Source organism: Ovis aries, chromosome 7 (genome assembly GCF_016772045.2).
Source record: "Ovis aries strain OAR_USU_Benz2616 breed Rambouillet chromosome 7, ARS-UI_Ramb_v3.0, whole genome shotgun sequence".
NCBI classification, from domain to species: domain Eukaryota; kingdom Metazoa; phylum Chordata; class Mammalia; order Artiodactyla; family Bovidae; genus Ovis; species Ovis aries.
In genome coordinates, this window is record NC_056060.1 from 49339335 (window position 1) to 49365052 (window position 25718).

The following is a 25718-nucleotide window of genomic DNA, read 5'->3' on the forward strand; positions in this document are numbered from 1 at the left end:
ATTTTCTATGATGAACCAATACTCATATTCACAGTTTAGGAATAGTTGAGTATTCACTGAAGCCAAGTTCTAGTTTTCTCTGAGAAAATGGTTTAAATCTTCCCCACATCTAAATATAACAATCATAACAGCTCAAAAAGAAATTAGTCATAGCAAGGCTTCTATTGACTTCTTCAGTATAGAATACCCAAACACAAACACACAGGATACCTTAAGAAAATCGATAGCTTTATTTTTCCTCAATATACATTTAGAAAACTGGTCTAAGAGGTTTCATGCGATAGACCAGAGGACTATATACAAACTCAGGAATTCCAGATCAGCAAGACAAAGTGCACAGACGACACACTCTTCCCCAGGGCTCTGGAGCCTAGGACCGTCCCAGCAGAGGTGAGGCAAGCTCCTGGATGGCTTTTGAGTTCAGCTGAGGAATCGTGCTGATCTTCAGGAGTTTGCTGCTTGCATACTTATTCTTGACAGCCTGCAGAAGTCATCTGCGGTTAAGCACACATCAGGAGCCCCCCACGATGCCCCCAACCTTATACCTTATTCCTAGTCTAATTTACAAGTATCAGAGGGCCAGATCCACAATTTCCAAAGGGTATGATGATGCCAAACCACTAAAGTTCACAAGTGCTCTAGGCAGGGGTCCCCAGCCTCTGGGATCTAATGCCTGATGACCTGAGGTGGGGCTGATGTAAAAATAATAGAAATAAAGTGCACAATGAAAGTAACTGTGTTTCAGTCATCTCGAAATTATGCCCCCCATCCCATCCATGGAATAACTGTCTTCTACGAAGCTGGTCCCTGGTGCTGAAAACACTGGTGACCACTGTTCTAGAGCAGTTTCCTGCCATGCCTAGGAATGGATAAAACCCAGCTGGTAGCACAGGTGATGGGGAACAAACGATTTCAAGGTCCAGAGAGCAGGCTTTCTCTCACAAGGGGTAGAGATAGGAGCTGTTTATCCTATCTAGTGCCACTGGGACATAACAGATTCACCAGCACTGGAGCAGTAACTGGCCATAAAGATGAGCGGTAACTGGTGCTCAGGTCCCAGAGGACACTCAGGACCAAAAACACATTGCTTCCCTGGTGTGCTAAGTCATGCTGAAGCTACAAGGGAGGATGCACGCCTGACCGTGAGGACACTCGGTATAGATGTCTTGCTCTCGTCACCAGACCCTGGGTGAGCCCTGATATTCAGCATCACACAGGCACAGGACAGCACCCTGTCTCCCCTGGTTTCTCCTCTCAGATGGGCCATAAAGAGACAGACGCCAGCCCCCAGGACTCTTCCTGAATGGGCTGCCTGCCTCGCCTCCTTCACCAGGCTTGCTGTTCAGGTGTTGTATAGTGTTAATTGCTCAGCTGTGTCCAACTCTTTGCGACCCTATGGAGTGGAGTCCACTAGGCTCCTCTGTCCATGGGATTCTCTAGGCAAGAACAGAGGATCTTCCCCACCCAGGGATTGAACCGCGTCACTTATGTCTCCCGCACTGGTAGGTGGCTTCTTTACCACTAGTGCCACCTGGGCAGTCCCTCTCAGTCACTGTCCTAAAAGATGCTGGACAAAGGCCCTGTGTGAGGTCACCCGAATACGCAAGCCTTCCACAGGGCCACTCGAGCTGGGCCCTTACGTGCTGGCCAGCATTCCCGGCTTGTGGTGCGCCTTCCCCAGAAAGTTGGGTGGGACACAGGTAATACACTGAACAGCTGCCTCGGGCTGGACACAGGGAGCCTGTCTACCTTGTTGTAAAGGCCGTCAGCACTCGGGGTTTATCAGTATGCTCCAGCCCCTGGTCTACTAGAGAAATATAACATGTGAAACAGACTCACACACATGCCCGAGTATTTACATGAAGATGCAAACACATACACACCCGCCCTCTCACACCCTGAACCCATAACCTCGAGTCTGACCAGCTGCGGGAAGAGTACTCACGGTGAACTTGGTCATGTTCTCATTGACACGCACGACGTTTTTGGCCATGTGCCGCATGACCTCCAGCACCTCGCTCTCTGTGTAGCCGGTGTAATACTGCTGCTTTAGGTTCTGGAACACAGCGCAAAGCAGCCGCGAGATGAAATCCCCTCTCCCTTAGGAGAGCACATCTTACATATGCTGACATTAGTGATGTAAAAGCTATAAAAATATCCTTCCCTGCTGGAAATTCAGCCTCAGTCTCAGCCACTATCATGGTATTTACAAAGCTGCCAGTAAACCCAGGATGACTCTGGCTCTGAGCTGGACTAAGTTAAGACACTATAAAAACTCTCAGCTCAATCAAATGGCGAAGATCCCAAACAATTACATTTTAAAGAAGGTTGCACAGGAAGTAGGTTAGTTCAACTAACAAAGCTTTCAGGCTTGCCTCTGTCACCACACTGAAAGGGGAAGGAAAGAGGGACACGTATAAACAGCCTCAAAAGGGCTGACCGTAACGGCACGCCTCAGTCCCCACTTAACAGCCCAGCTCGGCAGCGTCCAGTGGGAAGCTGAGAGCCCAGATATCCATCCTGGCAGTCAGGGAAAAGGGTTCAGGATTAGGAAATAAACTGGGGGACTTCAGTGGTGAAGAGTCCACCTGCTACAAAAATATACAATTGAGAAAAGACAACCTCTTTAACAAATGGTGCTGGGAAAACTGGTCAACCACCTGTGAAAGAATGAAACTTGAACACTTTCTAAATACCATTCACAAAAATAAACCTGAATTAAAGATCTAAATGTAAGACCAGAAACTATAAAACTCTTAGAGGAAAACACAGGTAGGACACTCTGACATAAATCACAGCAAGATCCTCTATGACCCACCTACCAGAGTAATGGAAATAAAAACAAAAATAAACAAATGGGACCTAATTAAACTTAAAAGCTTTTGCACAACGAAGGACACTATAATCAAGGTGAAAAGGCAACCTTCAGAATGGGAGAAAATAATAGCAAACAAAACAGCTGACAAAGAATTAATCTCCAAAATATACAAGTAGCTCATGCAGCTCAATACCAGAAAAATAAACAACTCAATCAAAAAGTGGGCCAAAGAACTAAATAGATATTTCTCTAAAGAAGACATACAGATGACTAACAAACACATGAAAAGATGCTCAACATCACTCATTATCAGACAAATGCAAATCAAAACCACAATGAGGTACCATTTCACACCAGTCAGAATGGCTGCGATCCAAAAGTCTACAAGCAATAAATGCTGGAGAGGGTGTGGAGAAAAGGGAACCCTCTTACACTGTTGGTAGGAATGCAAACTAGTACAGCCACTATGGAGAATAGTCTGGAGATGTGTTAAAAAACTGGAAATAGAATTGCCATATGACCCAGCAATCCCACTGCAGGGCATACACACCGAGGAAACCAGAATTGAAAGAGACACATGTACCCCAGTGTTCATCGCAGCACTGTTTACAATAGCTAGGATATGGAAGCAGCCTAGATGTCCATGGGCAGACGAATGGATAAGGAAGTTGTGGTACATATACACGATGGAATATTACTTGGCTATAAAAAAGAATGCATTTGAGTTAGTTCTAATGAGATGGATGAAACTGGAGCCTATTATACAGAGTGAAGTCAGAAAGAGAAACACCAATACAATATATTAACACATATATATGGAATTTAGAAAGATGGTAATGATGACCCTATATGCAAGACAGCAAAAGAGACACAGATGTAAAGAACAGACTTTTGGACTATGTGGGAGAGGGAGAGGGTGGGATGACTTGGGAGAATAACACTGAAACATGCATATTACCATAGGTAAAATAGATGACCAGTGCAAGCTCAATGCATAAAACAGGGCACTCAAAGCTGGTGCTCTGGGACAACCCAGAGAGATGGGGTGGGGAGGGAGGTGGGGGGGGGTGCTCAGGACGGGGGATGCATGTACACCTGTGGCTGATTCATGTCAACATATGGCAAAAACCACCACAATATTGTAAAGTATTTAGCCTCCAATTAAAATAATTTGAAAAAAAAAAAAAAGAGAATCCATCTACTACCACTATTTACAATAGCTAGGACATGGAAGCAAACTAGATATCCACCAACAGATGACTGGACTAAGAAGCTGTGGTACATATGTACAATGGAAAACTACTCAGCCATAAAAAGGAAAGCATCTGAGTCAGTGCTAATGAGGTGGATGAACCTAGAGCCTATCCTACAGAGTGAAGTAAGTCAAAAAGAGAAAAACAAAATATCGTTTATTAACACACACACATGGAATCTAGACAGATGGTACTGGTGAAGCTATTTGCAGGGCAGGGATGGAGATGCAGACATACAGAACAGACTTATGGACACAGCGAGCAGGGAAGGAAAAGGCGGGACAAATGCGGGGAGAGAGGCATGGGAACATACACACTGCCGTATGTAAAACAGATGGCCAGTAGGGATTTGCTTTACAACCCGGGGAACTCAAGCCAGGGCTCTGTGACAACCTAGAAGGGTGTGATGGGGTGGGAGGCGGAAGGGAGGTTCAAGAGGGAGGGGACATATGTATGCCTATGGCTGATTCCTGTTGATGTATGGCAGAAACCAAGGCAATACTGTAAAGCAATTATCCTTCAATTAAACAAAAAAAGGAATTCACCTGCTAATGCAGGGAACACGGGTTCAATCCCTGGTCCAGGAAGAGTTCACATGACACAGGGCAGCTAAGCCCATGCACTGTAACAAGAAAAGCCACTCGCAATAAGGAGCCCATGCACAGGGACTAGAGAGTAGTCCTGCGTGCTGCAACTAGAGAAAACCCACGCTCACCAATGAAGACCCAGCACAGCCAAAAATAAATAAATCTTTTTAAAAAAGAAATAAACTGGGCCATAAGCAGCAATCTAAGCTATGAAACCCAAAAGAACTGACTTCCCAGGTGGCACCAGTGGTAAAGTACACCTGCCAATGCAGGAGACACAAGAGACGCACGTTTGATTCCTGGGTCAGGAAGATCCCCTGGAGCAGGGCATGGCAACCCACTGCAGTATTCTTGCCTGGAGAATCTCATGGACAGAGAAGACCGGTGGGCTACAGCCCATAGGGTTCGGGTTGCAAAAGAGTCAGACACTACTGAAGCAACTTGAGCACACAACACACAGGGCTCTCTTGTTGGGCCCTCATAGTTAAGAACGAGAAAACCCACAACACTCAGAAGCATGTGCACCCAGCCTCCCAGAGAACAAAACTTAAGCAAAAAAGATGGCTGTTGACTGAGAGTAAGACTTATTCTGCATAAAGATATGTAACCTGATGATTTCAGTTTGTGATAAAATTCTAAAAGCTAAAACACACCACTTTCATATGTACAATTGGGAAAATAAACCACAATATCCTTAATAAACCACAATAAATAAACCACAATAACCTTAATCCTAAAATAGTTAAAAGGCAAAAAGAAGTAAGCAAGAGTGAATCTGATGTAACACATAGCTACTGGCATTTTGATATTAACTGCCAGTAAACAGGGAGGCCTACAGTTGATAGGTTGAGAGCCAAGGAAGCAACTCTAATTGACTAAAATGGGCCACTGGTACCAAGATCATGTGCCCTACATGGACCAGTGACTTTTTTGTCTCCAATTTCATGTGTTTATTTTTTATTTTTTTTAATTGGAGGAAAATTGCTTTACAATGTTTTGTTGGTTTCTGCTATACAACAGCGTTAATAAACCATTGTCCGACTCTGCGACCCCATGGACTGCAGCACGCCAGGCTTCCATGTTCTTCACCATCTCCTGGAGTTTGCTCAAACTCATGTCATATATGCCCCTCTATTAAACCTCCCTCCCACCTCCCCATCCTTGCCTCCTATTTTTATGTCAAATAATCTCAAATCTATAGAAAAAATGAAATAAAATAATGAATATCTGTATATTCTTTGTGCAGATTCATCAGTTCTTAATACTTCACCACTTTCTCTCCTCCTCTTCTCCCCTGCCACTCACTCATAGCATCTGCAACTCACTTTCACATGGTTCAGCAAAAGTTGTGATTTTTTAAGCCATCAAATGGCTGAACCATGTGAAAGTGAGTCGTAGGACTTCCCTGGTGGTTCAGGGGTTATGAAGCCGCCTGCCAATACAAGGCATATAGGTTCGATCCCTGGTTCCAGGAAGATTCCACATGCTGTGTTGTAAAGAAGCCCGTGTGCCACAACTATTGAGCTTGCGCTCTAGAGCCCACAAGTTGAAACTACTGGAATATGTGCACCCTAGGACTGCAATGAGAAGCCTGCGCACCACAACTATAGAGTAGCCCCCACTCACCACAACTAGAGAAAGCCCGCATGCAGCAACAAGACCCAGCGCAGCCAAAAATAAATAAAAATAAATTATAAAAAGGAAGTGAGTTGCAGACACCGTGACACGTCACTTCTAAATGTTTCACAAGTATCTCCTAAAAAGTATTGATATTCATTCCTCCCTAGCCACAATAACTTTATCACATAAGAAACATCAACAGTTCCATAATATACAGTCAATATTCAAATCTCGCCAATTGCTGCAAATATATATTTTACAGATTTTTTAAAAATATATATATCCAGGGTCCAATCAAGATACACACAGTCCATTTGGTGGTTGTTGTCTTTGGTGTTTAATTTCAAACTCCCATTTTCTTGGCTTTAAATGACACTGACTTTTTTGAAGGATCCAGGCCCGTTGGTTTGAAAATGTCCCACATTCTGTATTTGTCTGTTTCCTGATGGCTAGATTCATATCTAACATTTTGGACATGAATTCTCTATAGGGGAAAATGCATACTTCCTACTGCATGAGAAGGAGGTCAAGTCAGGTTGTCAAAGATACAGGTTTTCTTCAGAATCACTATGCAACTGAGGGGTGATATTTGGAGAACAATATGAATCTCGTTCTCCAAAATTATTTTACTTAATGCTTATAAGCATCAATTAATGATCCTTGCTGGAATCAGTTATCACTGGGGGTTTAGAAATGGTGGGTTTCTATCTCTACCATTAATTCTAATTAGCTGGCTTTCTACTGAATTTTTTTTAACTCCCTTCCTCATCTTCCTTCTTTCCTTTTTTATCATTATGGACTCATGCATTTTTTAATACATTATAATCTATTGGATCATAATTCTTTTTAATGCTCAACTGCAGTCAGAAGGAAACCTTCCAAGCCAGTTTCTATGTCCTCTTTTGATGTATCCCCACTGATGTTTGAGAATTTGCTTGCTACCTGTTATAAACTGCTCTAGGCTCACCATGTACTTCCCTCTACCATAGTTCTGAAATCAGATTATTTCTCAAAGGAGCTCTAATTCCTGGTGGGTCATGCCTTGAGTATCCAAGAAGTGAGCACTAGGCATCTTCATTGCTACTGAGTTATCACTCTTTCTGGTCCTTTCATTATGGATTTATTGATGTTTCTAAAACAGAATTAATATTATAGGGTTTTCCTTTTGTTTTTAATTGTTAACAACATTTTATCTTTAACACGAATGTTTATTTGCTTTGAGTGTTAGTCGCTCAGTCATGTCAAACTCTATGCAATCCCATAGATGGTCTCCTCTGTCAAATTCTCCAGGCAAGAATACAGGAGTGGGTTGCCATTCCCTTCTCCAGGATATCTTACCGACCCAGAAAAAGAACCTGGGTCTCCACATTGCAGGCAGACTCTTTACTATCTGAGACACCAAGGAAGCTCTACTCTTATTTGCTTTATCCTACAACATAGTTTCAGAATTATAACAGACTACTATTAATCTCCTATTAACAGATTAGTAAACCTCCTAAGAAAGCTTTAAATATGTGACATTTTTTGTTCCTTTGTTTTGTTGACCTTCACATCCCACTATAGATGCACAGTCAGAATGCTGTGTTCAAAAGCTACCAGAATTAATTATTCTGTTACCACTCTGAATATATAGTAACATTTTTTGGGTTAATTCCAGTTCAGGATTTGCATAGAATGTTCAAAAGTCAAAACAGTTACATTACTGTTGTAAGAAGCTAATAAAAAATTACAACCAGGAGTCCTGCTTCCCCACCCTCAACCTTCTACTCTGATACCCACACCCAGAGGTACCCATCTTCATTCATTTCCATTTATATGTTTTTTGAAAAATGAGCAAATACATCCCACACATACATATCCCCTCTCTCTTATTTCCATTCTTTCTTATGTAAAATGTAAACTCTATCGACTGTGTAGAGGAACAGGTTCACCATGGTGCCTTGCACGTATCCATCACAGGCCATGCAGACAAAGGTTGGAACCACACGGATCTGCCTTGGCTTTGTGATCTTGTGATAAGATGGGGTCTTATCGCCTCCTGGGTTCAGCTAATGTGTTTGCTCTGCTGTCTGTGAACTCTAAAACTGCTTAATAGGAACCTCCCTGGTGGTCCAGCAGCTAAGACTCTGTGCTCCCAATGTAAGGGATCCCTCATCAGGGAACTAGGGCCCACATACTGCAACTAAGAACTGGTGTAGCCAAATAAATAAGTGCTTTTTTTAAAAAAATATAAATAAATAAAACTGTTTAGTGGCGGTCAAGAGCAGGCTCGTCCACAAAAGCGCTCCTCTGACTCTCACCGCAGGCAACGCCCCCTATGTTTCACTGCTATCCTTTTTGGTGTTCGAAACAAGAATCCAGGGAGCAGCTGACATCTTTGACTACTTGAATGACCCTGAAAGTGGCTCAGTTCTTCTTTACCCATCTAAACAAGGTCAGGTCTTGGCCCTACTTTGTCTTATGTGCTTGACAACTTGCTTGTTTCACTTAACAAAATAACCCAGAAATCTTATTGTATCAGTTCTCAGTGGCCTTCCTCACTCTTGACGATGCTGTAACACAACATGTGTAAAATACCATGGCATAGTCCTCCAGTCTCCACCTGCATCATTCCAGCGGCTCTTTTAAGCCTGTGGAATTTTAACAGCTGTTTCAAGGACAGCACTGTGAAAATGCTAATACATTTCATATCAAGAGGCCCTAAAATATAGCTAATACATTTCTTCTTAAACTCAATACTCACCCATTTTCCTTGGCCTAGAACCTTCTGGGACAGGCAGGAAGCAGCTGCCGCCACCTTGGAAGGGTGATAGTGTACCATGTCATAGTCAACGAGAGTCAGCTCCATCAAGTATTTGGCTAAAGTGTGCTGTTCAACATCGACCTACAAAAAAACAGCCGGAAATGGAGAGAAGCACGTCTGTTATTACTCTCCTGAAAAATTCTGGGTGAAGACCTAGGAACTCAAAGCCACTGAACTCTCTTTTCCTTCCCAGGCACTGCTCTGTTCCACAGCATGTTACAAACACAGAACATAAAGTCTTTGAAGAACTGACAAGTGTTAGGACTTATCTAAGAAATGCTTCCTATCAACTCATAAGCTTTCCGTTCACTGGATCATTTCTGGGATGAGACGACAAACAGCAAAATAAAGTCTCCTAGAGAACTGGAGGCACTTACCTCCCCAGCTTTTGACGCCCGCCTTAAGAAATGTAGCGGCAACGGTCGACCCAGCTCAAATTTCAGTTCCTTCAAAATCAGAGTTTCCATTTCTCGAATTTGAGAACTGGTATAAGCATTGTCAGTGATGTAAACAAAGTCTTCGATGTTTGGAGAAAACATTTCCTCATACTTGGAAGCCAAGAGCAGTGCCGTAATGCCAACCAGCTGAAGCTTCTTACGAGAGACTGGCTGAACCTAAAGAAGAAAAATGTGTCAGAAGTCTTAACCAAGGAGAACGGGGGCTCTGGGTGGAGGAAAGTGAGAGGAAACCAAATCCTGGAGAAGCCCACATCAGCCCTGCTCACATCTCTCTTAAAGCCCAGGAACCTCAGCACTGACCACAGTTACCATCACAGCCCGTGGCACCTGCCTGTCATGGAGTGCTCGCTCTGTGCCAGGCACAGGGCTGAGATTTAATCATCTCATGGAATCCTCACAAAAATCCTGGGCAGTACATATTTTTTCCCTCACAATTAGATGGCCTGAGAAGAGATGCAGACACTAGCCCTAGATCGGTGAATTGCTAACAGGGAAGAATGAGCCTGAAGACCAAGCTCTCAGGCAGTACTCTGCACGCATCGTCCTGGCTTGAGTGTCTGGGGAAGCCCCAATGTGGCACTTAGCATGGTCTGAGTCATGATGAGGCCAACAGAAAAAGCAGGCGTTTAACAGGTGAGGAGGGCCAAGGAAGGGGGGCCTCAAGCATTCCTTTAATCCTCACCAAAAGTACACTTATTATTCAGCCTGAAGACCCTTCCAGAGATGCTTCAGTGTCAGAGGAAATCTAAATCTAGAGTGTAAGTGCTTCTCTTGACTTTTATTTTTAAACTAGGAATTTATGTGTTTTGCTTTAACTCTCACTATTGAAAATCTGCCAAAAATATGACAATGCTTTCTATACCACTGAGGATTTTTGGACAATGAAAACCAATGGCTCTATGGTTGCTTAGCATTTCGCAGACTCTCAGGGTCATTATTATCAAGACAGTTATTACTGTACTGTTTGGGCAGCATTGTATTTGACCTACACCTATATTATAAATGTTGACTTCAAATAAATAAAACCTTAGGATTTCCCTGGTGGTCCAGTGGCTAAGACTCCAAATTCTCAATGCTGAGGGCCTGGGTTCAATCCTTGGTTGGGGAACCAGACCCCACATGCTCCAACTGAAGATCCCACATGCTGCAACTAAGACCTGGTGCAGCCAAATAAATTAATTGAAAATAAATCAATAAATCCTGACCTGTAGGACCACCAGTTGGTAGATAACACACTAGAGGTTAAGGTCTGGCATTTCTTCTCAGTCAGTGTTCTTGCATTACTGGTAGATATTTGGATGGTTACTTCTGCCTCTCAGCTTCATTTCTTACCTTCCTCTTTGCTTTAGACCGCACACTCTGAGTATACTCCCTACAGATCCCTCCAACCCTTTTAAGAAAACTGTCTCTTCCCTCTTCTACAGTGATTCAATGCTACAACTGGCTGGAAACTATTAAGTTCTCTAGTAAAACTCTTCATTTTTCATATAAGAGAGCTTAACACCAAAGAGTACTAAACTATGGAAATTGTGCAAGTGGGCCTGGAGAACCAGCCTCCAAAGCCACCATGGGCTTCAGATGGACTTTCAGACCATCTGCTGGTTTATCTCCTTTGATGAATGATTGTGGTGAGACAGCATCTCCCCTGGGCACTTTTCAGCAGGCTGACCTAACAGCAATGGTCAGCATTCCTGGAAATGTGACATGCTTGAACTACAGCCTTTCCTAGCACTTGAAGTTCTTTGGCATCTCATAAACTGGCCTTTGGTCTTTTCTTCTGCGCAGAGTCCCCACAGCGTGCTCACCTGTAAATATCGGTCCATGACGGCAACACACATGTACAGCGTTTCCTGCAGCAGCCTGAACTTGGAGTGCACCTGCACCAGCCAATCCACCAGGATGGCACGCATGCGGCCATTTATGTCTCTCCCATCCAGGAAATGTGGGTTTATGGACTGCAGAACCTGTTGGTGGAATTGAAAAGTTTAAAAACCTGACTTCGGTGAACAACAAGGTCCTGCTTTAGCCATAGTCAATATCCTGTGATAAACCATAATGGAAAAGATTACAAGAAAGAACATATATGTATATATAACCAAGTCATTTTGCTGTACAGCAGTAATTAATACATTATAATTCAACTATACCTTCAATAAAAAATAAATTTAAGTTTAAAAAAAAAAAAGCAAATTTCATTTCCTTCCCAGCTGTGTGGCAGATTCCACACTGCTGTACAACCAAACCACAAAGGCCCCCTCACCTCAAGCTGCCTTAGATATTGGTAGATATCCTTTACATAGTCGCTGCAGAGCTGCGGGTTCTCCCAGTCCTCAGTATCAATATCCTCAATTTTGCAGAGCAAGGCGTCAGAAAAAGCTTGGCAGAGGTTCTCTTCCTTCATGGAGATGTCCTGAGGTGTGGGAGAAGGACCCTGCATCCACAAGGGAAAGCACACGTGTCACTACCTTAGGAGGAGACTTGATCACAAATGCAGGGTCAACTGGTTTAAAAGCATCATACGCATTTTTATAAATAATAAAGCCCCAACAAATACATTTCAGAGTAAGAGGTGAATAATTCAAGTAGATGAAGTGTTTGGAGATAAACTCTTCTGTTTAAAAATGGTCTCATCCTTCAGTTAAAAATGTACTTTAGGCAAAAAAGAAAAAGCTCTAATTTCACTCAAAATGAAAACCCAGGTCCTCACAGTGTAGGCCTTTCCCTCTTCCCTTGCTAATCCGTCTCTTACTTCTCTCCCCACTGTCTGCTCCTCACCAGCCTGCTGGTCACGCCTCCCTCACCGCAAGCAGGCTCCCTCTTCCGGGAAGGCTCAGTCCTTGTAGCCACATGGGTAATTCCCTCACGTACTTCCTCAAGTTTGGCTTAAGTGTTACCTTTTCAATTAGATTTATCCTATTTAAAATTGCCATCTGTCTCTACAATGCCCCCCCAACACACACATGTTTCATCTCTCTAGTGTTTTACCCAACGAATCTATAACCTCCTAATATACCACAGAGGAGAGGCCAGGGTGCCCTCTGCTCCTGGGTGGTGGAACGGCCCCAGGGTGGCCAATGGCAGCAGTGAGGTGGGGGTGCCCGCCACTCCTGTGCGTCCTTCAGCATCAGTTCCAGCCTTTCCCAGAGCCCCTCCCTGGCGACTCCAGCAGGGCCTTTGCTTTGGCCCCCAGACAGCACATTGACCAACATTCAATGGCCAGTGAAGGTTTACACACTCAACGAGGACCAGCAGGGGGACAACCAGGGCACAGGGCATGTCATCCAGCTACATGAGGTGGCTGAAGGGCATGTCCCTGCAAGTCAGGGCCTGATAAAATGTGGTCCACTGGCAAAGGGAATGGCAAATCACTTACTATTCTAGCCTTGAGAACCCCATGAACACTATGAAAACGCAAAAAGATATGACAATGAAAGATGAGCCCTCCAGGTCGGTAGGTGTCCACTATGCTAATGGGGAAGAACAGAGAAAATAGCTCCAAAAGAATGAAGTGGCTGAGCCAAAGGCAAACAACGCCCAGTTGTGGATGTGTCTGGTGGTGAAAGTAAAGTCCGATGCTGTAAAAAAACATTACACAGGAACCTGGAATGTTCAGTCCATGAATCAAGGTAAATTGGATGTGGTCAAACAGAAGATGGCAAAAGTGAATATCTACATTTTAGGAATCAGTGAACTAAAATGGACGGGAATGGACGAATTTAATTCAGATGACCATTTTATCTACTACTGTGGAAAAGAATCCCTTAGAAGAAATGGAGTAGCCCTCATAGTCAACAAGAGAGTCCAAAATGCAGTACTTGGGTGCAATCTCAGAAACAACAGAATGATCTTGGTTAATTTCCAAGACAAACCATTCAATATCACAATAATCCAAGTCTATGCCCCAACCACTAATGCTGAAGCTGAACTATTTTATGAAGACCTACATAGACCTCCTGGAACTAACACCAAAAAAATGTCCTTTATCATAGGGGACTGGAATCCAAAAGTAGGAAGTCAAGAGATATCTGGAGTGACACACAAGTTTGGCCCTGGAGTACAAAAAGAAGCAGGGCAAAGGCTAACAGTTTTGCCAAGAGAATGCACCAATCATAGTAAACACCCTCTTCCAACAACACAACAGACAGCTCTACACAAGGATATCACCTGATGGTCAATACCAAAATCAGACTGATTATATTCTTTGCAGTTGAAGATGGAGAAGCTCTATAAGTCAGCAAAAACAAGAGCGGGAGCTGACTGTGACTCAGATCATCAGCTCCTTATTGCAAAATTCAGGCTCAATTTGAAGAAAGTAAGGAAAACTACTAGGCCATTCAGGTATGACCTAAATCAAATCCCTTATGATTATACAGTGGAGGTGACGAATAGATTCAAGAGACTAAATCTGACAGACTGAGTGCCTGAAGAACTATGGATGGAAATTCATACCATTGTACAGGATCAGTGATTAAAACCATCCCCAAGAGAAAGAAATGGCAAGAAGGCAAAGTGGTTGCCTCAGGAGGTCTTACAAATAGCCGAGAAAAGAAGAGAAGCGAAAGGCAAAGGAGGAAAAGAAAGATATACACATCTGAATGCAGAGTTCCAAAAGAATAGCAAGGAGAGATAAGAAAGACTTCCTAAATGAACAATGCAAAGAAACAGAGGAAAACAACAGAATGGGAAAGACTAGCGATCTCTTCAAGAAATTAGAGATACCAAAGGAACATTTCATGCAAAGATGGATACTACAAAGGACAGAAATGGTATAGATCTAACAGAAGCAGAAGATATTAAGAGGTGGCAAGAATACACAGAAGAACTGTATGAAAAAGGCCTTAATGATCCAGATAACAACAATGGTATGATCACTCACCTAGAGCCAGACATCCTGGAATGGGAAGTCAAGTGGGCCCTAGGAAGCATCACTACGAACAAAGCTAGTGGAGGTGATGGAATTCTAGCTGAACTATTTCTAATCCTAAGAGATGACGCTGTAAAAATGCTGTACTTAATATGCTAGCAAATTTGGAAAACTCAGCAGTGGTCACAGGACTGGAAATGGTCAGTTTTCATTCCAATCCCAAAGAGAGCAATGCCAAAGAATGTTCAAACTATTGCACAACTGCAATTATTTCACATGCTAGCAAGGTAATACTCAAAATCTTTCATGCTGGGCTTCAATGATAAGTGAATTGAGAACTTCCAGATGTTCAAGCTGAATTTAGAAAAGAGAAGAACTAGAGACCAACCTGCCAACACCCACTGGATCACAAAAAAAAGCAAGGGAATTCCAAAAAAATATCTACTTCTGCTTCATTGACTAAAATAAAGCCTTTGACTGTGTAGATCACAACAAACGGTGGAAAATTCTTAAAGAGCTGGGAATACCAGAACACCTTACCTGCCTCCTCAGAAACCTGTTAGAACTGGACATGGAACAACGGACTGGTTCAAATTGGGAAAGGAGTACATCAAGGCTGTATATTGTCACCCTGCTTATTTAACTTATATGCAGAGTAAACCATACAATGCCAGGCTGGATGAAGCACAAGCTGGAATCAAGATTGCAGGAAAAAATATCAATAACTTTAGAAATGCAGATGATACCACATTAATGGCATAAAGCGAAAAGGAACTAAAGAGACTTTCTTTTTTTAAGAGACTTTTGATGATAGTGAAAAAGGAAAGTGAAAAAGTTGGCTTAAAACATTCAAAAAAACTTGGCACAATATTAAAAAAACTATGATTATGGCATCTAGTCCCATCACTTCATGGCAAATAGAGATGGAAAAAAGTGGAAACAGTGACAGATTTTATTTTCTCGGGCTCCAAAATCATTGCAGACAGTGACTGCAGCCAGAAAATTAAACGACACTTGCTTTTTGTAAGAATAGCTATGACAAACCTAGACAGTGTATTAAAAAGCAGAGACATCACCTTTGCCAACAAAGGTCCATACAGTCAAGACTATGGTTCTTCCGATAGTCATGTATATATGTGACAGCTGGACCATAAACAAGGCTAAGCACCGAAGAATTAATGCTTTCAAACTGTGGTGTTGGAGAAGACTCTTGAGAGTCCCTTGGACAACAAGGTGATCAAACCAGTCAATCCTAAAGGATCAACCCTGAATATTCATTGAAGGATTGATGCTGAAGCTGAAGCGCCAATACTTTGGCCACCTGATACGAACAGCCAACTCATTGGAAAAGACCCCCATGCTGGGAAAGATTGAGGGCAAGAGGAGAAGGGGGCAACAGAGGATGAGATGGTTGGATGGTATTGCTGACTCAATGGACATGAGTTTTAGCAAAGTCAGGGAGATGTGAAGGACAGAGAAACCTGGTGTGCTGCAGTTCATGGGATCAAAAGAGTCAGACACCACTTAGCAATTGAACAAAAATATATCACAGACTTTATTTATATATTATGCATATTATTTTCTACTTCTACCAGAATGTAAGTTCTATGACCTTACATGTATTCACACTGACTTTGCCCACTAAGGCCTCTCAAATACCTATGTCATCCCTGACACACTTTTGTTGGCATAGCTGCTCAGTCATGTCTGGTTCTTTGCCACCCACTGGACTATACCACCAGCCTCCTCTGTCCGTGGGATTTCCCAGGCAAGAATACTGGGCTGGGTTTCCATTTCCTTCTCCAGAGGATCTTCCCAACCCAGGGATTGAACCCACATGTCTTGTGTCTCTTGGTAGGTGGATTTTTTTTTTTTTACCACTGCTAGACCTGGGAAGGCCCCCTGACATATAGTAGGGTTCAGTAAATATTGACTGTTAGAAACTTAAGACACCTAGGTTCAGAGATTCCTAGAACTGATAGTTCACTTTGGCAGTGCCCTCTTGAGCAAGTGTAATGTTTTCTTCTGATCAACTAATTTATTCTAAATTGAGAAATTATTTAACAACGAAAAAGCAGGAAAGCACATTCCAGCCTATGAATAAAACAGGAGGAAGCAAAGACTGAGCAAGCAGACACCCAGTATTTTATTTTCTTATCACGACTGGATGATTATTAAAAAAAAAAAATCACACAAATTAAAATTGTATGGAGTTAAAACAAGCATTTAGTAATGAAGCATAAATAAACCATCACTTTTTTTTTTTTTAAGGATAAGAGGTACTTCTCAAAGTATAGCCTAGGACTGCTAGGCTGTAAGAATATATATTAAAACAATAAAATATAGAAAGAAAGAGAAGGCAGGATAATAAACAAATTTAATTTACATAAAAGCTCAACGGTTACAGTTTCCAGTCTTAGAGAAGAAAACAGTAACAGCCACAGGATATGTAGCAATTCAAATCATGCCCTTCTCTCTTAAACAAAAGGTCTTGAATTGAGGAAGGGCCAGGTGAGCAAGAGGTACACAGGTATACCTCACCTACTCAAGAATTTAAGAACTACTAGAAGGAATAAGAAAAGTTACCTGAGGTCCTAGGGAGAAAACTAGTAAGCTCTTCAGAGAGCACAGAACTCACTGAGCAGGCAAAGGCACATGGGGACAAAGTCCCAGGGGAAGCCACGAAATAAAGGCAAGTCTGGGGACTGAGCACTGATTTGAGAATGGAGAGTGTAGCGTATGAGGTGACAGAAACAGACTGGAAAGGTGAGCGAGAACCCGGCTAGGGAGTTTAGATTTCATCCAAAGGGAAGCGAATACCCTGAAGGCACTGAGCAAGAGTGACTGGAATCAGATGTGCGTTTTAATAAGTATGTGCAGCTTCAGTTTAAGGTTTCCTTTTTAGGGATAATCATCATTACTCTCCCCAGGAGGGGCAATCAGTACCAGGAAGCCTGGTTTAAGAAGACAGAAGTATACTACAAAGCTACAGGCATCAAGACAGTATGGTATTGGTACAAAAACAGAAATACAGACCAATGGAAAAGGATAGAAAGTGTAGAGATAAACCCTCGCACCCAGGGGCACCTTATTGTTGACAAAGGAGCCAAGAATATACAATGAAGCAAAGATAGCCCCTTCAACACATGGTGCTGGGAAAACTGGACAGATACATGTAAAAGAATGAAATCAGAATACTTCCTAACACCATATACAAAGATAAACACAAAATAGATTAAAGACCTAAATGTAAGACCAGAAAATGTAAAAATCTTACAGGAAGACACAGGCAGTACACTCTGACATAAATCACCAGCAAGATCCTCTCTGACCCACTTCCTTGACTAATGGAAATAAAACTATACAAATGGGACCTAATTTAACTTACAAGCTTTTGCACAGAAAAGGAAATTAACAAGATGAAAAGACAACCCTCAGAATGAGAGAAAATAACTGCAAACAAAGCAACTGACAAAGAGTTAATCTCCAAACTATATAAGCAGCTCCTGCAGCTCCATATCAGAAAAACAACACAATCAGAAAACTGGCGAAGACCTTCTTTGGAGGCATTTCTCCAAAGAAGACATACAGATGACCAATAAACACATGAAAAGATGCTCTCAACATCGCTCATTATTAGAGAAATGCAAATCAAAACCACAGTGAAGCACCATCTCACACCAGTCAGAATGGCCATCGTCAAAAAATCTGCAAACAATAAATACTGGAGAGGATGTGGAGAAAAGGTATCCCTCTTGCACTGTTGGTGGGAATGTAAATTGACATAGGCACTATGGAGAACAATATGGAGATTCCTTTAAAAACTAGAAATAAGACTACTGTGTGACCCAGCAATCCCACTACTGGGCATATACCCTGAGGAAACCACAATTCAAAACAACATATATACCCCAATGTTCACTGCAGCTCTACTTATTAATACAATAAACAGGACATGAAAAAAGCCTAGATGTCCATTGATAGATGAATGGATAAATAAGCTGTGGTACAGATATACAATGGAATATACTCAGCCATAAAAGGAGTGAATTTGAGTCAGATGAACAGAGGTGGACAAACCTAAAGCCTGTTATACAAAGTGAAATAAGTCAGAAAGAGAAAAACAAACATCGTATATTAATGCATAAATATGGCATCTAGAAAAATGGTACTGATGAACTTATCTGCAGGGCAGGAACAGACACACAGATGTAGAGAACAGACTTGTGGCACATCGGGGGAACAGAGAGGACAGGACAAACAGAGAATAGCACTGAAATGTACACATCACCATGCGGGAAAGAGAGACAGCTAGCGGGACGTTGCTGTGTGACGCAGGGAGCCCAGCCCTGCGCTCTGTAACAACCTATAGGGGTGGGGTGGAGTGGACGTGGGAGGGAGGTGCACGGAGGGGATATATGTATGCTTATGGCTGATTCACCTGTTGTACAGCAGAAACCAACAACACATTGCAAAGCAATTATCATCCAGCTAAAAACAAATAAAAATAAATTTTAAAGAAGAAGAAGACAGAAGTTATGTACTTCAGATGCCTTAGCAGCTTGAATACTCACCTGTTTCTACTCAGAAGCACACCTAAGTTTAGTCATATCCATAAAGCCACCAGGATAAAACAAAGATAATTGCTCTGGGCCTTAATTTAGAATTTCTTGAAAGCATTCCTTTTGGACTCCAACATAATTGAATTATTATAAAATCCTTTCTAAGATCTCGCTTGCCTGTGGAGATAATAACCTAAGTTCTGTGAGCCAACTGTGCACTGGCCAAACTGTCCAGTGTCTGCTGCATGCAAAGATAACATGGATCAACTGGTTGTCCAACACAAAAGTGGTCCTAGAGCAAAAGCTTCACATTAGATTGATGAATGAGTTCCGTGAGTTGTCAGAGACAACTGACAAGCAGGCTCAGAAATAATAAAGTTGTGAGACTGTGCTGAACTTGAGATGTGGTTCTTTGCCAAAGGATGTGTGGAGATGAAAAAAGGCTACCCGAGTTCTCCCAGCACCAACATTTAATGAGTCGGTCTGTTAAGAGAGCCGATTAACATGCACATGCAGGGCGTCCCTGGTGGTCCCGTGGTTAAGAATCCACCTGCCAGTGCAGGGATGTGGGTCAATTCCTGGTTGCTGAGCTAAGATTCCACATGCCAGGGGGAACTAAGCCTGCCTGCCACAACTAGAGAGGCTGTACGCAGCAACAAAAGATCCCACAAGCCACAACTAAGACCCAATGCAGCCAAATACATAAATAAAATATAAACATGCAAATATATAGGTATTTACACAAGTTTTGTTGAAACAGAGTTATTTTTTAAAATTATACTTTACTTTGAGCTGCGCTAGGACTTCGTTGTGCGGGCTTTCCTCTTGCTGCAGGGAGTTAGGGCTACTCTCTAGCTGCGGTGCTCAGGCTTCTCACTGTGGTGGCTTCTCTTGTTGCTGGTACCCAGGTTTAGTTGCTCCGCATCACGTGCGATCCTCCCAGCCCAGGGGTCGAACCACCACATCCTGCACTGGCAGGAAGATTCTTCACCACTGAGCCACCAGAGAAGCCCCAGGGTTCTTTTATTTGCTAGATTTATAATAGATAATGTCAACTCAGTGCAATAAGGAAGGACTCCAAGAAAACCTGTTGATTCCAATCAGAGTTCACGATTTGCAGCAGTAACTGTGTATATACGCATAGACAAGCACACTCAGTTGCAGAAAGACAAAGTCAACTACTGAGATTACCTTTAGGGAATGCAATGGAGTAGAATTTTGAGGGTGGGGAGAATAGTAAAAATGAACTGACCCGTTATTCTATGCGCTCCACCATGTCTGTATTGTCTTGCTTATCCCTGTTTCTCATATAATTAAAAATAAAAGACACTTCTTTTAATATGAATAGTCATGCTCATTTCCTTTTATATATAGTTTTTGTTTTAGGGAAAGTTAGACCATAAACTATTCTTATCTGTGAATAATGACCATCACTACATTTAGTGTTTCAAGCAGATTTGTAAATCTAAAGCCACCTCTGAATTTCTAGCCGCCGCTCCCCAGTATGTCTCCTAAGACCACATCTGCCTCTGCCACAACGTATTACAGCACACACCTTCACTTTGATGTTCCAGGTTTGATTGGGAGCCTCCTGGGAATAGGAAGCTGGTTCACTCACCTTGTTTTCCCAGTGCCCAGCAAACAAGAGACTAGCAGAAAGCCTGTTTCCTTCCTTCAAACTACTGTTTGCCAAAGCCTCATGAGTCAGCAAAAACATAGTTTTCTCCCAAAATTTCAGGATTAACTACTCTAGTGCTTAAGGGTCTCACTCCACTCCAAGCAGCATACCCAAAGGATTCCTTCTGAATACAGGATGATGTCCCTGAAAGGAGTTCTGGGACATCCCAGCACGTTGAGGTTGTTTCTTAGCACCCACATTGACACTGGTAAATGGGCGGGCACTTAGGAGAGATCCAGGCTTATTCAAGACACCATCGGCCCAAGACACCCAACATATCCCTTCCATGGCCAGCCTACACTGCTTTCATCACTGCTTTCATCTCCTCCTCCAAACTTTCTATACATTCCCCTCTGCCTAATGGGATATAACCCAAATTCCAAGGCCTTCAAATCCAACTGCAATCTTCTGTCCAACTTTTTGCCTGCCTCCTCACACAAACCTTCTGATCCAACTTAGACTTGCTGACTCTTTGCCCTGAAGGACATAACTTATAGGCCTATCCCCTCTTTGGTGCCTTGATCCCCACTGATGCTTTGTTTCCACCTTTCCTATCAGCTTTTCTCTATCCCTAAAAATCCCACTTACTTCAGCAAGTCTGCCTTGACCACTCCATCCCCCATGATTCTCTCCCTCCTTTAGATGGGACACTGCATTCAGTCATCCATTGCCTGTGGGTACCAAGCATCGCGCCCTCGGATTACATATTTAATTTTCAGGTACAAATGCCCCCTATAGATAAGTCTCCTCAAGGCAAGATGTCTTAACACAGCCTTAACACAACTGGATGTGTATAGTAAGTACTCAACCTATTTCTCCAATATGTCCAATGTTTTACCAAAAAATTTCAAGCAAACAATTATATAAATATCTTGAACTAGAAAGAGTAGTCATTGTTGTATTGTCAGCACTTACAACAGTGCTTGCTTCACTGTAATTATATGACTTTGTGTAATCTATGAACGAGAGCACGCATGAACTAGAAGATGGTGGAAGATGAACAGGCCAGTGCGTCCACTACCATTCTAACTTTAATTGAACTAACCAGTCATGGAGACTACAATCTCTCAATACCATCCTGGCATTACTTTGTTCTTCCATGAGTGAAGGTCTCATAATGGTAAGCTTCCACCACCTTCGCAGGCAAGTTCATTCTTCTAGTGAATTATTTTTAATAAAATCTATCAAATTTTCCTCTGAGATCATGAAATTTATTTAGGTATTAAGGTATTTAACTTTGTTACTCAAGGTCATAACATTATGTTAATTACTACAAAGATGTTCATTTTCTACACTGTTGTCTTAAAGCAGAGCTCCTGCTATCAATGTTCTTCAAAAGCAGCAGTGATGATAAAGGTGCCCTTACACCATAGCCCCAAACTGGCTACTCTGTTAAGTATGTTTGTAAATTCAGAACTTCCTACCTTTGGAGCCAACACATCCATCTGCACTGGTTTCACAGAAGCAGTAGGTTTTGGGTGCTTGTTGACATTTGTTGTTTTGGTGGGTGCAACAGGTACTTTAGTGTTCTGGGCTTTCTGAAATGAAAAAGAAATGTAAAGAGGGCAAGACAGCCTGTGTTGCCACTGAGTGCTCTACAGGGTCAGCCTAGTGTGCAGAGGTGCAGCCCTCACAGTTGTTACCTTAGCTACTTGTATGGCTCGGGTTGTAACCCGATTTCCAATTTCTTCTAAAACTGCCCGCCTGACAGTCACATGACTTTTAGGTTTAGAATTAACTCCTGTGTCATTATTCTCTAAATCGGTGGACACCTAAAAAAAAACAAAACAAAAACACAAGGAAAAATATTATTCAAAGTTGAGATAATTTACAATACTTTGCTGGTGTCAGATCCTCAGATTCAGAATTGATTTGGCAATGGTGAATTTATTGAGGTCTATCTGCCAGAGAGAAAGGTAAATTTTAGGAAGTCTGAAAATGCTACTTTCTATTTATAACATCACACTAAATTAGGCAAATACACTCATTCACTTTTTTTTTTAATCCCACTAAGAGCTTCCTATATGGACCCTGTATATGAATGGCATCTATTTAAAAAACTTCCTGGACAGAGATGAGTAACAGGTGCAATTAAGATGCAATATTAAAAAGCTGTTTAAAAGCCAGACATTTAAAACCTAAACTAGGTTTTGATTCTACAAATTAGTGCTCAGATTGGCAACATCTTTAAAGACAGCCTTTTAGCTGTGAGGGTGCCATAGCATGTAAGCTCTCTTTTATTAGGGATATTTAGAAAGAAAAGTTTTCATGGGTAAAATAGTTTTATCTCAAATTCAGAGAAAGTGTTAATTGTATGAAATAAAAATTGTTAACATGCGTTAGACAGAATGCACTTAGAAACAGAAACTTGTTAGTAAAAACAAGAAAAGTTTTACATAGAAAAGTTTATTATATGTGATAAACATTTCAGGAGAAAAAAAAACAGCATGTACTATTCTTGATAATCAGGGGTCCTAATCTTAACATATTTTCCCACAGAGGATTTGAATGGACCTACCAGAATAGACAAATGGGCAGGGGAAAATGCAAGCCTTACCTGAATAAAAGGGAATTTATGAAAGCACTTTATGGGGTAGTTTAGACAAAAATTACTTATCAGTTTGACTCAGATTCACAAAAGTATTACAGTTAAATACAGAATGTATTCAACTTACTAGGATCCTCAAAAGTCACACTGTTCAAGTCACTGCCCGTTTTAAAAAGTGTTTTAAATTTCCTGTGGGTTGAAGTGGTAATCTAGGTCAATCCATTTGGAAGGGGAAATCAGCAGCTTTTAACAAGCCTACAGCCAGGAGGATGGAGCTCAGGTGTGTCAGGGCCCTCTACTTTTCAGCAAGGAAAAAAACAGATTCAGGTACAATTCAAACCCATAGAAAATTCCAAACTACCATTAACGCTTTGTTTTTTGCAAAGATGAAATAAATGAATTTGGACCTTCTTTCAGTCTGCCATATGGCTCCAAATAATATCTCTATTACACTTCAGTAAAGGAAATTACTTTTTTAAAGGGGCAAGCCCATACATTGGCGAACTTAGCCTTGTAAGACCTCGCGTGCAGAAATTAACAGGAAACTCATATAAAGTGAAATGTGCAAACATTTGAAAAACATCCATAGCTGTTGCTTGATTAAACATCTGAAATATTTTTCAGCCTGCGGAATTTCTTCGTCTTTCTCCCCTTCCCCACAGCTGATTCCTTAGCTGGCAAGGACTGAAGGAGGAAGAAAACCCCAAGCAGCTGTATTTAGATAACTCAGCAACAAAGCGCTCTCGGGGACCGCTTGCCCAGTCCTAGGCCCAGCGCTCCAGGGACTCGTTTGACAAGTGCCAGGCCCGAGGCGTTTTCCTATACTCCCCTCGCCCCGCGGAAGGGACGGCCAGGCCAGGAGCCAGCACCGGGAGAGCGGAAGCAAGGCGAGAAGTCAGCCGGCGGGGATAGGCCTCAGGGCCGGCCAGGCCCTAGGGCCCAGGCCGCCCGCAGGAAGAGGAAAACGGCGCAGCTTGGGACGAAGTTCAAAGCCGAGGAGAAAGAGAAGAGAGAGTCAGCAGAGCAGGCAGCGCGGCCGGGCCCAGGACCGTGCGGAGGGTCGCCGGCCCACTCACCGTCGGGCGTCGGAGAAGCGCCATGAGGAAACGGACAGGCAAGAGTGGCGGCCCCGCCCAGGGAAGGACTCGGACTGGACACAGAGAGCACTAGCTTCCGCCGCGCAGTTACGACTGCGCTCCGGGCCCGCAAGCTGGGGATCTTCGAGAAGTCGCCTAGTTCCAGGATTCAAATACCGCGCCGCTCGCGCCCCCATTGGGCGGCCCTACGAACCACGCACTCTTCCCATTGGCTAGTCAAGAGGCCCTTCCGCAGGCAGATTGGCTGAATTTTCCAGACCCGTTTGTTGTCATAACAACGTTTTTTTTTCTGCTTGGTGTTATTTTAAAAAAAATCTCGGCTCCTAAGATAAACAAAAATAAAATGTCTCATTGGAAAAGCAGACTTAGGACGTCTTGTCTGGATTTTGACGCGACCTCAATTGCGGATGTCTGCGTTTGTACAGGGTGCGCGGAAGTTGGTTCTAGGGAACACCCTTAAAATACCATTTCTGATATTTCCTCTTCTTCCATAACTTTTGCGTTGAAGTTAGGTCGGATTGGCCTGCCTAGGTGGTGGAACAGGCGCCTATGGGTCATTTAGGGCTGCGCTGTGTTAGGTGGTTGAGATGCAAATGTGTGCTTAAGGAGCGGGAATTGTGGCGTTAACTCTAAAGCAAAGATTCTTAGGAGATGGGGACAAAAAGATAAATGCGGTTTATGTGACTTGTGATTCAAGTAAGCTCTTCATTGTATTGCGGAACCTGGCACATTGTTTCGTGTGTGTTGTGATCGTTGCTCAGTAAATATTTGTCGAATAAATTATGATGTGCTGAAGATTTTAAAATGAGAAAGACAATTGAAGTGTGATCCAGCTTTGGGCAGCAGGGTGGAAGGATCAGGTCAAGACAAGAAAAGAGCAAAGAAAAGGGGAGAGGAACAGGAAAGAAAAAGGGAGAGGAAGGGGAAAGAGGAGAGGAAAGGAAGGGTCAAAGGCTTACAGTAAAGGCAGTGAAATGACTTCTGATGATAGGCTCCATCTAAGAATTTGAGCAAGATTTCCCATCACTCCTACTCTTTAAAAAATGGTTTATCTCTCTGTTATTGGGGTACTGCTGCTGCTAAGTCGCTTCAGGGGTGTCCGACTCTGTGCAACCCCATAGACAGCAGCCAACCAGGCTCCGCTGTCCCTGGGATTCTCCAGGCAAGAATACTAGAGTGGGTTGCCATTTCCTTCTTCAATGCATGCATGCACGCTAAGTCACTTCTGTCGTGTCCAACTCTGTGCGACCCCATGGACAGCAGCCCACCAGGCTCCTCTGTCCACAGGATTCTCTAGGCAAGAGTACTGGAGTGGGTTGCCATTTCCTTCTCCAACTGAGGTACTAATGAGCCTTAAATAAAGTGATCTGAATTAAATTCCTTCTCTTGGATCTAACATGACTACACCTGTTTCCTCTTCAGTTCAGTTC

General features: G+C 42.6%; 1 protein-coding gene across 1 annotated transcript; it reads right to left on the reverse strand.

Annotated features, from left to right (window-relative positions):
* Positions 1-207: 207 nt before the first annotated feature.
* CCNB2 (cyclin B2) lies at positions 208-24413 on the reverse strand. The gene is made up of 9 exons (XM_004010560.5): positions 24268-24413; positions 22287-22415; positions 22068-22181; positions 11800-11970; positions 11345-11503; positions 9459-9695; positions 9022-9162; positions 1946-2056; positions 208-481 (listed from the first exon to the last, which is right to left on the reverse strand). The coding sequence occupies exons 1-9, from the start codon at positions 24289-24291 to the stop codon at positions 371-373; spliced, it is 1197 nt and encodes a 398-aa protein (XP_004010609.1). The 5' UTR covers positions 24292-24413; the 3' UTR covers positions 208-370.
* Positions 24414-25718: the final 1305 nt, after the last annotated feature.

Bases quoted from the DNA above. Each gene is read 5' to 3' on its own strand.
- CCNB2 (XM_004010560.5), bottom strand. From the start codon at position 24,291: ATGGCGCTTCTCCGACGCCCGACG. The intron at 22,182-22,286 runs GTAACAACTGTG...TTTTCATTTCAG, and splicing joins GAGCCATACAAGTAGCTAAG to AAAGCCCAGAACACTAAAGT. The intron at 482-1,945 runs GTGAGTACTCTT...TGACTTCTGCAG, and splicing joins AGAACATGACCAAGTTCACC to GCTGTCAAGAATAAGTATGC.